Source organism: Callionymus lyra, chromosome 9 (genome assembly GCF_982586985.1).
Source record: "Callionymus lyra chromosome 9, fCalLyr1.hap1.1, whole genome shotgun sequence".
NCBI lineage: Eukaryota > Metazoa > Chordata > Actinopteri > Syngnathiformes > Callionymidae > Callionymus > Callionymus lyra.
In genome coordinates this window covers 24452234-24468987 of record NC_141826.1, presented here as the reverse complement: position 1 = coordinate 24468987, position 16754 = coordinate 24452234, and the positions used below count along the sequence as shown (strand labels likewise).

The 16754-nt window shown below is 40.1% G+C and overlaps 2 protein-coding genes and 1 pseudogene across 9 annotated transcripts in view; all 3 read left to right on the top strand.

Annotated features, from left to right (window-relative positions):
* The window catches only part of LOC148072349 (protocadherin gamma-A5-like), a 235222-nt gene that overhangs the window by 53678 nt on the left and 164790 nt on the right, over positions 1-16754 (top strand). The window lies entirely within an intron of this gene.
* The window catches only part of LOC148072368 (protocadherin beta-15-like), a 138280-nt gene that overhangs the window by 35579 nt on the left and 85947 nt on the right, over positions 1-16754 (top strand). Inside the window, exon 1 of one of the 8 annotated variants that reach the window (XM_087799965.1) lies at positions 4479-6834. The exons of the other annotated variants lie outside the window; for them this stretch is intronic. Within the exon in view, the coding sequence (XP_087656091.1) occupies positions 4510-6834 (2325 nt within the window). The 5' untranslated portion in view covers positions 4479-4509. Of the gene's footprint in view, positions 1-4478; positions 6835-16754 lie in introns of those variants that run through there. 8 annotated transcript variants of the gene reach the window in all.
* On the top strand, positions 343-4240 carry LOC148072378 (protocadherin gamma-A11 pseudogene; annotated as a pseudogene).

Genomic DNA, 16754 nt, shown 5'->3' with positions numbered 1-16754 from the left:
ATGTATAAGTAGTTCGAATAAGTCTATTTCATCTGATAACTAGTGTTTTTGCTATACTTCCTATTTTTTCTAATTTAAATACTTGACTTTGTCTTCATATTAATGAAATAATATTTATGTTTGGATTTTGTTAACCTAACGTGTTTATCAAAGTGATAGTTTGTTTTCCTTTCACGAAGATTTAAATATGCAATACGTTAAAACGACTCACGGGGGCAGTGTCGACCAGTCTATAACATTTTGAATTACATTGGTTTGTCTCGATTGTTTCGTCACCACGGCGCTCGTCTGGTGACATCCTCTGAAAGTCATTCTTTTGTTAGCACATCGTTCACAGAAGGACTGTATTTTGGATCATCGTTTTTGTTCTACACTCTCCTTTGGTCGTTTAATGGATACTATGATGGCAACAAATGAATTTTCATTGTTTCTCATCATCGCTTTGTTTGGATTTTTACTACCGACGATCAAGACTGTCGGCGGTGATGTGACATATTCTGTTCCGGAGGAGATGAAGCGCGGCTCCGTGGTTGGAAATATAGCCAAAGATATTGGAATCGATGTCGGCAGCCTGTCCATTCGAAGAGCTCGAGTTGATGCAGATCACAAAAGCAAACGGTATTGTGATATAAACACGCAGACAGGGGATTTGATCGTGTCTGACAGGATTGATAGAGAGGGCCTCTGTGGAAAAAAGGCATCATGCGTTCTGAAGCAGGAGCTCGTCCTGGAAGATCCATTAGAGCTCCATCGCATTGTTTTACACATACAAGATATTAACGACAATTCTCCACAGTTTAAGAAGGATGTGATTAAATTTGATATTAGTGAAAATGCTTTAAAAGGCAGTCGATACCGCCTGGACGAGGCCCATGACGCAGATGTGGGTCAAAACGCGATTCAGAGTTACAGCATCGAAACAAACGAATACTTTAGATTAAATGTTGTTGCAAAAACAGGAGGAGGAAAATATAGTGAGCTGGTTCTGGAGAAAGAGCTCGACAGAGAGAAGAATAAGGAGCATTCGTTTGTGCTTGTAGCAGCAGATGGAGGGACACCACCGAGATCAGGAACTGCAGAGATTCATGTCTCAGTGTTGGACGCGAACGATAACGCCCCAGTATTCAGCCAGACGGTGTATAAAGCAAGTCTGCCTGAAGACTCTTCCTTAGACACTGTTGTTGTCACTGTTACTGCCCGTGACGCAGATGAAGGGATAAATGGAGAAGTGACTTTTGAGTTTGATCATATATCAGATGAAAACAATATTTTTAAGATTGATGAGAAAACCGGTGCTGTTAAACTAAGTGGATCACTGGATTATGAGGAGTTATCCACGTATGAAATACAAATTACAGCTAAAGATGGTCCAGGATTAGTATCATCTTGCACTTTGATAATTGATGTTATTGATGTAAATGACAATGCTCCTACAATTGTATTGAAATCATTTAAAAATCCAATACCTGAGAATGTGTCACCTGGTACAGAGGTGGGCATCATCAATGTTCAGGACAGAGACTCTGACAATAACAAACAAGTCAAATGTTTTATTCAACAAAATGTTCCATTTAAATTAGTTCCTTCAATTGAAAACTATTATTCTCTGGTGACTACTGGTCAACTGGACCGTGAACTGGTGTCTGACTACAACATTACAATCACTGCCACTGATGAGGGGTCTCCTCCTCTGTCCTCCTCTAAAACTGTTCACTTATCAGTAGCAGACATCAACGACAACCCACCTGTGTTTGAGGAACAGTCCTACAGTGCATATGTGAGTGAAAATAACAAACCTGGCTCCTCTTTATGTTCTGTTGCTGCTCGAGACCCAGACTGGAGACAAAACGGTACCGTGGTTTATTCTCTGTTACCTGCTGAGGTGAACGGTGCCCAGGTGTCCTCCTATCTGTCTGTTAACGGAGACACGGGGGTGATCCACGCTGTCAGGTCCTTTGACTATGAACAGTGGAGGAGTTTCAAAGTCCAGGTGATGGCCAGAGACAACGGTTCTCCTCCACTCAGCAGCAACGTGAGCGTCAGTGTCTTCATATCAGACGTGAACGACAACTCTCCTCAGATACTGTACCCCACCCCGGAGGGCAACTCCTTCATGACCGAGCTGGTCCCCAAAGCTGCACACGGAGGCTCTCTGGTGTCCAAAGTCATCGCAGTGGACGCAGACTCTGGACAGAACGCCTGGCTGTCCTATCATATCGTCAAGTCCACTGCTCCGGGACTTTTCACTATTGGTCTCCACAGCGGAGAGATCAGGACCCAGCGGGACATTTCTGAGTCAGACAGCATGAAACAGAACCTGATTGTGGCAGTGAAAGATAACGGACAGCCCTCTCTCTCTGCCACCTGTTCCATGTATCTACTGATTTCTGATAACTTGGCTGAGGTGCCAGAACTGAAGGACATTTCTTATGATGAGAAGAATTCCAAACTCACCTCTTATCTGATCATTGCTCTGGTGTGTGTGTCCACCTTCTTCCTCACCTTCATCATCATCATCCTGGGTGTGAGGTTCTGTCACAGGAGGAAGCCCAGAATGTTGTTTGATGGAGCAGTGGCCATCCCCAGTGCTTATCTCCCTCCTAACTACGCAGATGTTGACGGCACAGGAACTTTACGCAGCACTTACAACTATGACGCCTACTTGACCACAGGATCTCGAACCAGTGACTTTAAGTTTGTGTCCTCTTACAATGACAACACGCTGCCTGCTGACCAGACTCTGAGGAAGAGTCCTTCTGACTTTGCTGACCCCTTTGATGACTTGGATTCTTCTGGCGAGGTAAGATTAAATGTCACTGACCCATTGAGGACTTTTTTTTCCCAATATGCCACATCTTTGCTACACGTTATGAACACTTTTTGAGAAAATCAAGAATAAAAAAAGACATATCACAATACAAGAAAATGAAAAGTGATTACAGTATTTTAATATTCGTCATAAGGTGTTTGGTGTATATGAGGTTGTGGTGATTACAAATTGCTAGTTTACATTATCTATATTTTTTGTTGCTGCATTACAATGCTCTCTAACTTGATAGAAGTTAGAAAAAATATCAATTTGAGACCATTCATTTTTTTTAAATTGTGTACTTAATTTTGTTTCTGTGCTGAGGATAGTGGCTAAGTGACGTCTGAGTAGACTTGCGTCATCACTGTTTGGTTCACTCGTTCGTTTTTTTTCCAATTGTCTTCATTGCTGTTCAGTGTTTGTAGATGTACTAATGCTTATAAGTTTGTTCCAATCAGAAGTCAACATAACACACCTGGTCATAGATTATAAGGGGATGATTATAATACTTCACAAATGTTTTTTATTTTTATATCTACTTAAAACCAAACCAAATTCAAGAATATAACATATTAAGCCAAACACATTATGACTGAGGATAAATATAGCCTTATAAGACCTAACTTAGACATTAATCAAAAAGAAAAAAACTTTTATTCTCTGGTATTTACATTTGTGTTTGATGACGTTAGTTGAAGAGTTTATATTGTTTTCACTCTTGATTAGTTGATATTGAAAGTACCACAGGTCACATTTGCCAGACATATTTAGAAAAACCTTGTCATTCTCCAGACTTTGTTCCATGTTTGCATTAGGCTACAAAAACATGTCTAAAAAATATTTTTTGATATTTATTGTTTTTATTTTCTGATGCTTGAGCTAAGAATCTTTCTCCTCCATGATGTTTTTTTTTTTTTTCGCCTCAGGTACTACGAACAGGAAAATTGATTCATTTTCTATGACTTTTCAAAGCTGATACAGTGTCTTTATTGATCGTGACATAAAACATATAAATATATGTGTAGGACACAGGAGTCCTTTCTTTATTCCTTGTTTATTGTCAGTGCTTTAAAATCTATACCCATATGGCAATATATACTTGAAATAATTAATAGAAAAATACTAGTTAATTCTGTTTAACATTTTAACTCAATTTGTGATCTTGCTTTACATATTTGAGCATATTATTTTACTGTAAGACATTTCTGGACAAAGTTTTGATTTTAGAAACTGTGTGAGTCAGCATTGGTTCCACGTGATCTTGTTTGTATGTATTTTATCACATTTTGCAACTTGTAAATGAGCAGTGGCATCAATTAGTAAAGAAACTGCCCTTTAAGTTCTTTCCTATCTCATATCAATGAAACATTAACATCTCGGATTCTTGTCAAAGTGCTCATGACATACATGTTCCTCTAGAGGGCGATATAGGATTTCTAACTAACGCAGAGAACACCACCTATTATGAATGTGTGATTCTGAGCTCATTCTTTGTTCCTCGGATGTAACGGAGAGACGTGTTTTCTGTATTTGTATTGAGAAGATTTTACTATTTTAAAACAAGATTGTTTTTATCAAAAGTGAGTAACACCCAGAGGATATTATAAAATCGTTGTTTAAAGGCTTTTTTTCAAAACAAAATGGGACGTTCAGGGCCTTCGGAGCTGCGTCGGATCTTCTGCTTTGCGTCCTTCATCGTGATGCTGCACCTCGTTTCTGGAGATCTGAGCTATTCTATTCCAGAGGAGATGAAACGTGGATCTGTTATTGGAAACGTGGCCAAAGATCTGGGTGTTGATTTGAAGACTTTATCTTCAAGAAAGGCTCGGATTGATGTGGAGGGGACTCGCAAACGGTACTGTGACATTAACATGAACACCGGAGATCTGATCACGTCAGAGAGAATCGACAGAGAGAGTATTTGCGGACAGAAACCTTCGTGTTTGCTGACTTCTGAATTGCTGTTAGAAAACCCTTTGGAGCTTTTCAAACTGAATATTCATGTTCAGGATGTCAATGATAATTTCCCTAAATTCAAAAAGGACGTGATAGAAATGGAGATAAGAGAGTCGGCAGAGAAGGGAAGTCGCTTTTCAATCGAGAAGGCCCATGACGCGGATATAGGCCAGAATTCAGTGCAGAGATACGACCTACAAAATAATAATAATTTTGTGTTTTCAGCCGAAAATAATAGAGTGGAGCTGGTTCTGGAAAATAAACTAGATCGTGAAAAGCAAAAGGAGTTACATGTAATTCTAACAGCTTATGATGGCGGCTCTCCTCAGAGATCAGGTACAGTGATCATCCACGTCACTGTGCTGGATGCTAATGATAACGCCCCAGTGTTCAGTCAGGACCTTTATAAAGCCAGTCTGCCTGAAAACTCTCCTCTAGATACTGTTGTAATCAGAGTTAGTGCCACTGATGCTGATGAAGGAGTGAACGGAGTGATAAGTTATGATTTCGGTCACATATCTGATGATTTTATGAATCCATTTACTATTGATCCGTCAAGTGGAGAAATTAGAGTGTCAGGTGTTCTTGATTATGAAGAAAATAACATTTTTGAAATGAATGTTGAAGCAAAAGATGGTTTAGGTTTAACATCATACGCTAAAATAATAATAGATGTGACTGATGTTAACGACAATTCTCCAGTTATATCCATTAAGTCTCTGTCTAACTCCATACCTGAGAATGTGTCACCTGGTACAGAGGTGGGCATCATCAATGTTCAGGACAGAGACTCTGACAATAACAAACAAGTCAAATGTTTTATTCAACAAAATGTTCAATTTAAATTAGTTCCTTCTATTAAAAACTATTATTCTCTGGTGACTACTGGTCAACTGGACCGTGAACTGGTGTCTGACTACAACATTACAATCACTGCCACTGATGAGGGGTCTCCTCCTCTGTCCTCCTCTAAAACTGTTCACTTATCAGTAGCAGACATCAACGACAACCCACCTGTGTTTGAGGAACAGTCCTACAGCGCATATGTGAGTGAAAACAACAAACCTGGCTCCTCTTTATGTTCCGTTACTGCTCGAGACCCAGACTGGAGACAAAACGGTACCGTGGTTTATTCTCTGTTACCTGCTGAGGTGAACGGTGCCCAGGTGTCCTCCTATCTGTCTGTTAACGGAGACACGGGGGTGATCCACGCTGTCAGGTCCTTTGACTATGAACAGTGGAGGAGTTTTAAAGTCCAGGTGATGGCCAGAGACAACGGTTCTCCTCCACTCAGCAGCAACGTGAGCGTCAGTGTCTTCATATCAGACGTGAACGACAACTCTCCTCAGATACTGTACCCCACCCCGGAGGGCAACTCCTTCATGACCGAGCTGGTCCCCAAAGCTGCACACGGAGGCTCTCTGGTGTCCAAAGTCATCGCAGTGGACGCAGACTCTGGACAGAACGCCTGGCTGTCCTATCAAATCGTCAAGTCCACTGATCCGGGACTTTTCACTATTGGTCTCCACAGCGGAGAGATCAGGACCCAGCGGGACATTTCTGAGTCTGACAGCATGAAACAGAACCTGATTGTGGCAGTGAAAGATAACGGACAGCCCTCTCTCTCTGCCACCTGTTCCATGTATCTACTGATTTCTGATAACTTGGCTGAGGTGCCAGAACTGAAGGACATTTCTTATGATGAGAAGAATTCCAAACTCACCTCTTATCTGATCATCGCTCTGGTGTGTGTGTCCACCTTCTTCCTCACCTTCATCATCATCATCCTGGGTGTGAGGTTCTGTCACAGGAGGAAGCCCAGAATGTTGTTTGATGGAGCAGTGGCCATCCCCAGTGCTTATCTCCCTCCTAACTACGCAGATGTTGACGGCACAGGAACTTTACGCAGCACTTACAACTATGACGCCTACTTGACCACAGGATCTCGAACCAGTGACTTTAAGTTTGTGTCCTCTTACAATGACAACACGCTGCCTGCTGACCAGACTCTGAGGAAGAGTCCTTCTGACTTTGTTGACCCCTTTGATGACTTGGACACTTCTGGCGAGGTAAGACAAAGCTCACTTGACCCATCAGAGACAGATTTGTCATCAAGTTACATTTATGTTTCACATTACAACAACCCTGAATCGTATAATAACTCTTATTACTAAAACATAATTAAAAAAGGACATATTTCACTATGACAACACATGGACATAAAGAGAGATTAAGTTCTTTTAGAAGGTGCTTGTTGAGGTGATTCAGAGCTTGTGCTGATCACAAACGGCTGCTTTACACTGGCATTTTTTTTTCTGATTCACAATGTTCTCCAACTTGATAGAAGTTAGAAAAAAAAAAGTCATTTGAGTAAATTTAATGAGCATTTTCACGGACAATAGTGGTTAAGTAAAGTGTGAGTTGGTTGCTTCTGTTTGTTTAACTTAGTTAGTTTCATGAAAATTATCTTCATGGCTTCTAAGTCTATGTCAGCCCTTCTTTGTGTCGTACGTAGTAATCGGATGTGACATAAAAAAAAGAACAAGATCTCATCACCAACACAGTCTTTTTAAAACATACAAGCTTCGCTGCAATTCGTTGCACAATGAATTGACCTTTGATTTTCTCTCTGCATTAAATATAGAATTCTTAAAAGCTCTATGTTTTTTGGAAATCCTAAACCTCAAAAAAACTTATAAAGTGTTAACATTGGCATAAAATGAAAATACTTGAATATAATAGTGTTATTTTTTATATGTTTTACGAGGTTGGATTAAGTGTTGCTTTGGATTTCAGTCATTTTTAGATGATGTTCAGAGTACCAGAGTTTGTCTCTGCCATAGGTAAATACTGCACCGAATGATCCTCAGTACAGTGTTCTTTAATTAAAAAAGGAAAGAAAAATATGTTTAAGAAAAAATGTAAAACAAATTTTAATCATTTTTATTTTCTTGTACCTGAGCTGAATATCTTTCTCCTCCTTGTTGTTGTTTGGTCGGTTTTAGAAAGAAGCAAATTGATACTTTTTCTTACAAGCTATAAAGACTGAGACAGTATGGTGTTTGACTGTGCAGTTAAAATCAATGAGTGAAAAATCATTCTCGCACACAGGAGTGGTTTATTTATTTTATGTTTTACTGGAAGGGCTTAATAGCTACCCATGCTGCAAGAAATGCTGGATATATTCATGTAAAATATTCTGCTATTCAGTTTAACGTTTTTTTTTCTATCTGGATTTGTAAACTTGGTCTATAATGGTTGAGTGTATTATTTTAAATGAAAAGTTTGGATTTCAGACTGTGTGTGAGGCACATTGGTCAAGGGTTATATATGCATTATGACAGATTATAACAATCTGAATGATCATTGAGGTCAAGTAGGAAATGGGTTGCCTTCTGATTTACTTACCTTCTTATATATCATTAAAACGTTAATATCTCTGATTCCTATAAAAGTGCTCATGACGGAGAATTGCCTCTAGAGGGCGATACAGGATTTCTTACTGGTGCTTATAACTCTCCACCCATGAATGTGTGATTCTCAGCTCATTCTTTGTTCATCGGATGTAACGGAGAGACGTGTGTTCTGTATTTAAATTGAGAGTATTTTATGAATTCAGAACAAGGATTTGTTTGCAAAACGGTTCAAAAGCCGCCTGGATATAATACATTCGTGGTTTTAAGCCTTTTTTCCGAACAGAATGGGACGTTCAAGGCCTACGAAGCTGCGTCGGATCTTCTGTTTTGCGTCCTTGATCGTGATGCTGCACCTCGTTTCTGGAGATCTGAGCTATTCTATTCCAGAGGAGATGAAACGTGGATCTGTTATTGGAAATGTGGCCAAAGATCTGGGTGTTGATTTGAGGACTTTATCTTCAAGAAAGGCTCGGATTGATGTGGAGGGGACTCGCAAACGGTACTGTGACATTAACATGAACACCGGAGATCTGATCACGTCAGAGAGAATCGACAGAGAGAGTATTTGCGGGAAAAAGCCATCTTGTGTTATACAATTTGACATTGTGTTAGAAAATCCTTTAGAGTTTCACGGAGTGATGCTTAATATCCAGGATATAAATGATAACGGACCGAAATTTAGAGAAGAGCGGATCAGATTGGAAATTGGAGAGTCTGCAGACAAGGGAAACCGTTTCTCTATTGAAAAGGCTCATGACGCAGATATAGGTCAGAATGGTGTTCAGAAATACAACCTCGAAAAGAATGAAAATGTTGTACTTTCAGTTGCCAATAATAAGATCGAACTTGTTTTAGAAAATGAATTGGATCGAGAGAAGAATAAAGAGTTAGATTTAATTCTGACAGCTTATGATGGCGGCTCTCCTCAGAGATCAGGTACAGTGATCATCCACGTCACTGCTGGATGCTAATGATAACGCCCCAGTGTTCAGTCAGGACCTTTATGAAGCCAGTCTGCCTGAAAACTCTCCTCTAGATACTGTTGTCATCAAAGTTAGTGCCATTGACGCAGATGAAGGAGTGAATGGAGAGGTATCTTATGCATTGGGTCATGTATCAGATGAAGATATGAACTTGTTTTTGATTAATCCACAAACAGGAGAAATTAAAGTTGCTGGTTTAATTGACTTTGAGGAAATGTCATTGTTTGAAATGGAAGTTCAGGCTAAAGATGGTTTAGGGCAAACATCATATGCAAAAGTTATAATAGAAGTAACTGATGTTAATGATAATTCTCCAGTGATCGATCTAAAGTCTGTGTCTAACTCCATACCTGAGAATGTGTCACCTGGTACAGAGGTGGGCATCATCAATGTTCAGGACAGAGACTCTGACAATAACAAACAAGTCAAATGTTTTATTCAACAAAATGTTCCATTTAAATTAGTTCCTTCTATTAAAAACTATTATTCTCTGGTGACTACTGGTCAACTGGACCGTGAACTGGTGTCTGACTACAACATTACAATCACTGCCACTGATGAGGGGTCTCCTCCTCTGTCCTCCTCTAAAACTGTTCACTTATCAGTAGCAGACATCAACGACAACCCACCTGTGTTTGAGGAACAGTCCTACAGCGCATATGTGAGTGAAAACAACAAACCTGGCTCCTCTTTATGTTCCGTTACTGCTCGAGACCCAGACTGGAGACAAAACGGTACCGTGGTTTATTCTCTGTTACCTGCTGAGGTGAACGGTGCCCAGGTGTCCTCCTATCTGTCTGTTAACGGAGACACGGGGGTGATCCACGCTGTCAGGTCCTTTGACTATGAACAGTGGAGGAGTTTTAAAGTCCAGGTGATGGCCAGAGACAACGGTTCTCCTCCACTCAGCAGCAACGTGAGCGTCAGTGTCTTCATATCAGACGTGAACGACAACTCTCCTCAGATACTGTACCCCACCCCGGAGGGCAACTCCTTCATGACCGAGCTGGTCCCCAAAGCTGCACACGGAGGCTCTCTGGTGTCCAAAGTCATCGCAGTGGACGCAGACTCTGGACAGAACGCCTGGCTGTCCTATCATATTATCAAGTCCACTGATCCGGGACTTTTCACTATTGGTCTCCACAGCGGAGAGATCAGGACCCAGCGGGACATTTCTGAGTCTGACAGCATGAAACAGAACCTGATTGTGGCAGTGAAAGATAACGGACAGCCCTCTCTCTCTGCCACCTGTTCCATGTATCTACTGATTTCTGATAACTTGGCTGAGGTGCCAGAACTGAAGGACATTTCTTATGATGAGAAGAATTCCAAACTCACCTCTTATCTGATCGTCGCTCTGGTGTGTGTGTCCACCTTCTTCCTCACCTTCATCATCATCATCCTGGGTGTGAGGTTCTGTCACAGGAGGAAGCCCAGAATGTTGTTTGATGGAGCAGTGGCCATCCCCAGTGCTTATCTCCCTCCCAACTACGCAGATGTTGACGGCACAGGAACTTTACGCAGCACTTACAACTATGACGCCTACTTGACCACAGGATCTCGAACCAGTGACTTTAAGTTCGTGTCCTCTTACAATGACAACACGCTGCCTGCTGACCAGACTCTGAGGAAGAGTCCTTCTGACTTTGCTGACCCCTTTGATGACTTGGATTCTTCTGGCGAGGTAAGATTAAATGTCACTGACCCACTGAGGACTTTTTTTTTCCCATTATGCCACATCTTTGCTTCACGTTATGAACACTTTTTGAGAAAATCATGAATAAAATAATACATATCACAATTCAAGAAAATTAAAAGTGATTACAGTATTTTAATATTCTTCATAAGTTGTTTGGTGTATATGAGGTTGTGGTGATTACAAATTGCTAGTTTACATTATCTATATTTTTTGTTGCTGCATTACAATGCTCTCCAACTTGATAGAAGTTAGAAAAAATATCAATTTGAGACCATTCATTTTTTTAAATTGTGTACTTAATTGTGTTTCTGTGCTGAGGATAGTGGCTAAGTGACGTCTGAGTAGACTTGCGTCATCACTGTTTGGTTCACTCGTTCGTTTTTTTTCCAATTGTCTTCATTGCTGTTCAGTGTTTGTAGATGTACTAATGCTTATATGTTTGTTCCAATCAGAAGTCAACATAACACACCTGGTCATAGATTATAAGGGGATGATTATAATACTTCACAAATGTTTTTTATTTTTATATCTACTTAAAACCAAACCAAATTCAAGAATATAACATATTAAGCCAAACACATTATGACTGAGGATAAATATAGCCTTATTAGACCTAACTTAGACATTAATCAAAAAGAAAAAAACTTTTATTCTCTGGTGTTTACATTTGTGTTTGATGACGTTAGTTGAAGTGTTTATATTGTTTTCACTCTTGATTAGTTGATATTGAAAGTACCACAGGTCACATTTGCCAGACTCTTTTGACCCAACTGAGCCCCAAAGGCTGAACAGCTTAGTCAATTGTTTGCTAGAAATCAAACAATGGCTGAGTGAAAACACTTTACAGCTTAATGTGGACAAAACTGAAACTCTGGTGATTGCTCCTGATGATACGATTCCAGGGTTGAGTCAGTACTTGGGTGACTTAGGTCAGTCTGTCAAACTGAGCCTGAGAAACCTGGGTGTTGTATTTGATAAAGACATGTCTCTTGTTCAACACTGTAGAAAACTGACCAGAAACTGTTTCCTTCAACTGAGAAAAATCTCTAAACTTAGGAAAATGCTGTCACAACATGATCTGGAGCTTGTAATCCATGCGTTTGTTTCTTCTCGTCTGGACTATTGTAACAGTTTGTTTTCATGTCTTAACAAGAAGGAGCTGTCTCGCCTGCAGTTGATTCAGAACTCTGCAGCGAGAATTCTAACCCGCTCTAGTAGAAGAACTCACATTTCTCCGGTCCTTAAAACTCTTCACTGGCTTCCAGTTTCTTTCAGGATCAACTTTAAAATTCTGGTTCTTACTTTCAGAGCTATTCATGGTCAGGCTCCTCCTTACATCACTGATCTGATCCAGCCTTACACCCCAGCTCGGGCTCTGAGGTCTGTGGATCAGAATCTACTTATGGTTCCACGCACACGGCTCAGGACCAGAGGAGAGAAATCTTTTCAGGCTGTTGCTCCTAAGCTTTGGAACAATCTTCCTCTCTCTTTGCGCTTGATGGAGTCTACTGACTCCTTTAAGAAACATCTTAAGACGTTTCTATTTGTGCAGGCTTTTCCTTGAATTTCTCGAACTCCTGTGTTGTTCTCGGTGTTGTCTTGATCTTTAAAGTATGTACTGTTTTGAGTATTGTTTTGATTGTTAAAGCGCTTTGTGACCCTGGTCTCGAAAAGCGCTATATAAATATATATTACTTACTTACTTACTTACATATTTAGAAAAACCTTGTCATTCTCCAGACTTTGTTCCATGTTTGCACTAGGCTACAAAAACATGTCTAAAAAATATTTTTTGATATTTATTGTTTTTATTTTCTGATGCTTGAGCTAAGAATCTTTCTCCTCCATGATGTTTTTTTTTCGCCTCAGGTACTACGAACGGGAAAATTGATTGATTTTCTATGACTTTTCAAAGCTGATACAGTGTCTTTATTGATCGTGACATAAAAAATATAAATATATGTGTAGGACACAGGAGTCCTTTCTTTATTCCTTGTTTATTGTCAGTGCTTTAAAATCTATACCCATATGGCAATATATACTTGAAATAATTAATAGAAAAATACTAGTTAATTCTGTTTAACATTTTAACTCAATTTGTGATCTTGCTTTACATATTTGAGCATATTATTTTACTGTAAGACATTTCTGGACAAAGTTTTGATTTTAGAAACTGTGTGAGTCAGCATTGGTTCCACGTGATCTTGTTTGTTTGTATTTTATCACATTTTGCAACTTGTAAATGAGCAGTGGCATCAATCAGTAAAGAAACTGCCCTTTAAGTTCTTTCCTATCTCATATCAATGAAAGATTAACATCTCGGATTCTTGTAAAAGTGCTCATGACATACATGTTCCTCTAGAGGGCGATATAGGATTTCTAACTAACGCAGAGAACACCACCTATTATGAATGTGTGATTCTCAGCTCATTCTTTGTTCCTCGGATGTAACGGAGAGACGTGTTTTCTGTATTTGTATTGAGAAGATTTTACCATTTTAGAACAAGATTGTTTTTATCAAAAGTGAGTAACACCCAGAGGATATTATAATATCGTTGTTTGAAGGCTTTTTTCAAAACACAATGGGACGTTCAGGGCCTACGGAGCTGCGTCGGATCTTCTGCTTTGCGTCCTTCATCGTGATGCTGCACCTCGTTTATGGAGATCTGAGCTATTCTATTCCAGAGGAGATGAAACGTGGATCTGTTATTGGAAACGTGGCTAAAGATCTGGGTGTTGATCTGAGGACTTTATCTTCAAGAAAGGCTCGGATTGATGTGGAGGGGACTCGCAAACGGTACTGTGACATTAACATGAACACCGGAGATCTGATCACGTCAGAGAGAATCGACAGAGAGAGTATTTGCGGACAGAAACCTTCGTGTTTGCTGACTTCTGAATTGCTGTTAGAAAACCCTTTGGAGCTTTTCAAACTGAATATTCATGTTCAGGATGTCAATGATAATTTCCCTAAATTTAAAAAAGACGTGATAGAAATGGAGATAAGCGAGTCCGCAGAGAAGGGAAGTCGCTTTTCAATCGAGAAGGCCCATGACGCGGATATAGGCCAGAATTCAGTGCAGAGATACGACCTACAAAATAATAATAATTTTGTGTTTTCAGCCGAAAATAATAGAGTGGAGCTGGTTTTGGAAAATAAACTAGATCGTGAAAAGCAAAAGGAGTTACATGTAATTCTGACAGCTTATGATGGCGGCTCTCCTCAGAGATCAGGTACAGTGATCATCCACGTCACTGTGCTGGATGCTAATGATAACGCCCCAGTGTTCAGTCAGGACCTTTATAAAGCCAGTCTGCCTGAAAACTCTCCTCTAGATACTGTTGTGATCAAAGTTAGTGCCACTGACGCAGATGAAGGAGTGAACGGAGTGATAAGTTATGATTTCGGACACATATCTGATGATTTTATGAATCCATTTACTATTGATCCGTCAAGTGGAGAAATTAAAGTGTCAGGTGTTCTTGATTATGAAGAAAATAACATTTTTGAAATGAATGTTGAAGCAAAAGATGGTTTAGGTTTAACATCATACGCAAAAATAATAATAGATGTTATTGATGTTAACGACAATTCACCAGTTATATCCGTTAAGTCCCTGTCTAACTCCATAGCTGAGAATGTGTCACCTGGTACAGAGGTGGGCATCATCAATGTTCAGGACAGAGACTCTGACAATAACAAACAAGTCAAATGTTTTATTCAACAAAATGTTCCATTTAAATTAGTTCCTTCTATTAAAAACTATTATTCTCTGGTGACTACTGGTCAACTGGACCGTGAACTGGTGTCTGACTACAACATTACAATCACTGCCACTGATGAGGGGTCTCCTCCTCTGTCCTCCTCTAAAACTGTTCACTTATCAGTAGCAGACATCAACGACAACCCACCTGTGTTTGAGGAACAGTCCTACAGCGCATATGTGAGTGAAAACAACAAACCTGGCTCCTCTTTATGTTCCGTTACTGCTCGAGACCCAGACTGGAGACAAAACGGTACCGTGGTTTATTCTCTGTTACCTGCTGAGGTGAACGGTGCCCAGGTGTCCTCCTATCTGTCTGTTAACGGAGACACGGGGGTGATCCACGCTGTCAGGTCCTTTGACTATGAACAGTGGAGGAGTTTTAAAGTCCATGTGATGGCCAGAGACAACGGTTCTCCTCCACTCAGCAGCAACGTGAGTGTCAGTGTCTTCATATCAGACGTGAACGACAACTCTCCTCAGATACTGTACCCCACCCCGGAGGGCAACTCCTTCATGACCGAGCTGGTCCCCAAAGCTGCACACGGAGGCTCTCTGGTGTCCAAAGTCATCGCAGTGGACGCAGACTCTGGACAGAACGCCTGGCTGTCCTATCATATCGTTAAGTCCACTGATCCGGGACTTTTCACTATTGGTCTCCACAGCGGAGAGATCAGGACCCAGCGGGACATTTCTGAGTCTGACAGCATGAAACAGAACCTGATTGTGGCAGTGAAAGATAACGGACAGCCCTCTCTCTCTGCCACCTGTTCCATGTATCTACTGATTTCTGATAACTTGGCTGAGGTGCCAGAACTGAAGGACATTTCTTATGATGAGAAGAATTCCAAACTCACCTCTTATCTGATCATCGCTCTGGTGTGTGTGTCCACCTTCTTCCTCACCTTCATCATCATCATCCTGGGTGTGAGGTTCTGTCACAGGAGGAAGCCCAGAATGTTGTTTGATGGAGCAGTGGCCATCCCCAGTGCTTATCTCCCTCCTAACTACGCAGATGTTGACGGCACAGGAACTTTACGCAGCACTTACAACTATGACGCCTACTTGACTACAGGATCTCGAACCAGTGACTTTAAGTTTGTGTCCTCTTACAATGACAACACGCTGCCTGCTGACCAGACTCTGAGGAAGAGTCCTTCTGACTTTGCTGACCCCTTTGATGACTTGGAGTCTTCTGTGGAGGTAGGACAATTACTCGTTATCTGCAGTTCTCCTATGTAAATATTAACAACACTTTGTCTAGTGTCATGCTCGTCTGGTTGACGAAATCTGATTACATTAGTTCAACTAAAGCCATTTGTGCTTATTATTAAACTAATATATGCCAAAGTGAATTGAGGAAAAGTCTGACTGGTATCATGATTGTCTTTGTTTGTTTGTTGTTGTTTGTATCTCCTTGTAATAGTTTAATACTGACCAAGCTGACCAAATGATCTTATTTTAGATCTTAACGTGACGAACTGAAACATTGTATGTTCAATAATAATCAGACAGTGGTTTATTATTGTTATATAATTCCCTTTTTAATTAGGTTATAATAATATGACCATAATTGTAGGAAATATTCATTATCAGGGTTTATAATATTTTCAAAACATGTATTGATGATTTGGTAAACACATGCATCTGGTCTACACATACAAGTTGTTGTAGTTCATTTTCATAGTACATGGGCCTGCTGTTAATACATCTATATTATATGTGTTAGTGAAATCGCAGAGCTTATGTCCTTCAGTCAATTTACTGTTGAACCATAATCATGTGACTTCGTTCTTAAAAGTCATTTTGAAATGTATCCTATAGACTTATATGTTTGTCAAAATGTACCAGATGTGTTATTGTGTCATGTGTATTTAACAATGAGTTATTGACCTCTTGCATTTATGCATGTTTTGAGCTTCACCACTTCGGTATTGTTTGATGCGTTGTCAAGATATTGCTCATGTTGTTGATGTTAAAGAGACACGCTGGTGGAGCTGTCCATGGTGCTGATTTTCTTTCGAACATTCTCTCCCACATGTTTGTTGATTACATTCACATTTATTTCATGTATAAGTAGTTCGAATAAGTATATTTCATCTGATAACTAGTGTTTTTGCTATAAAT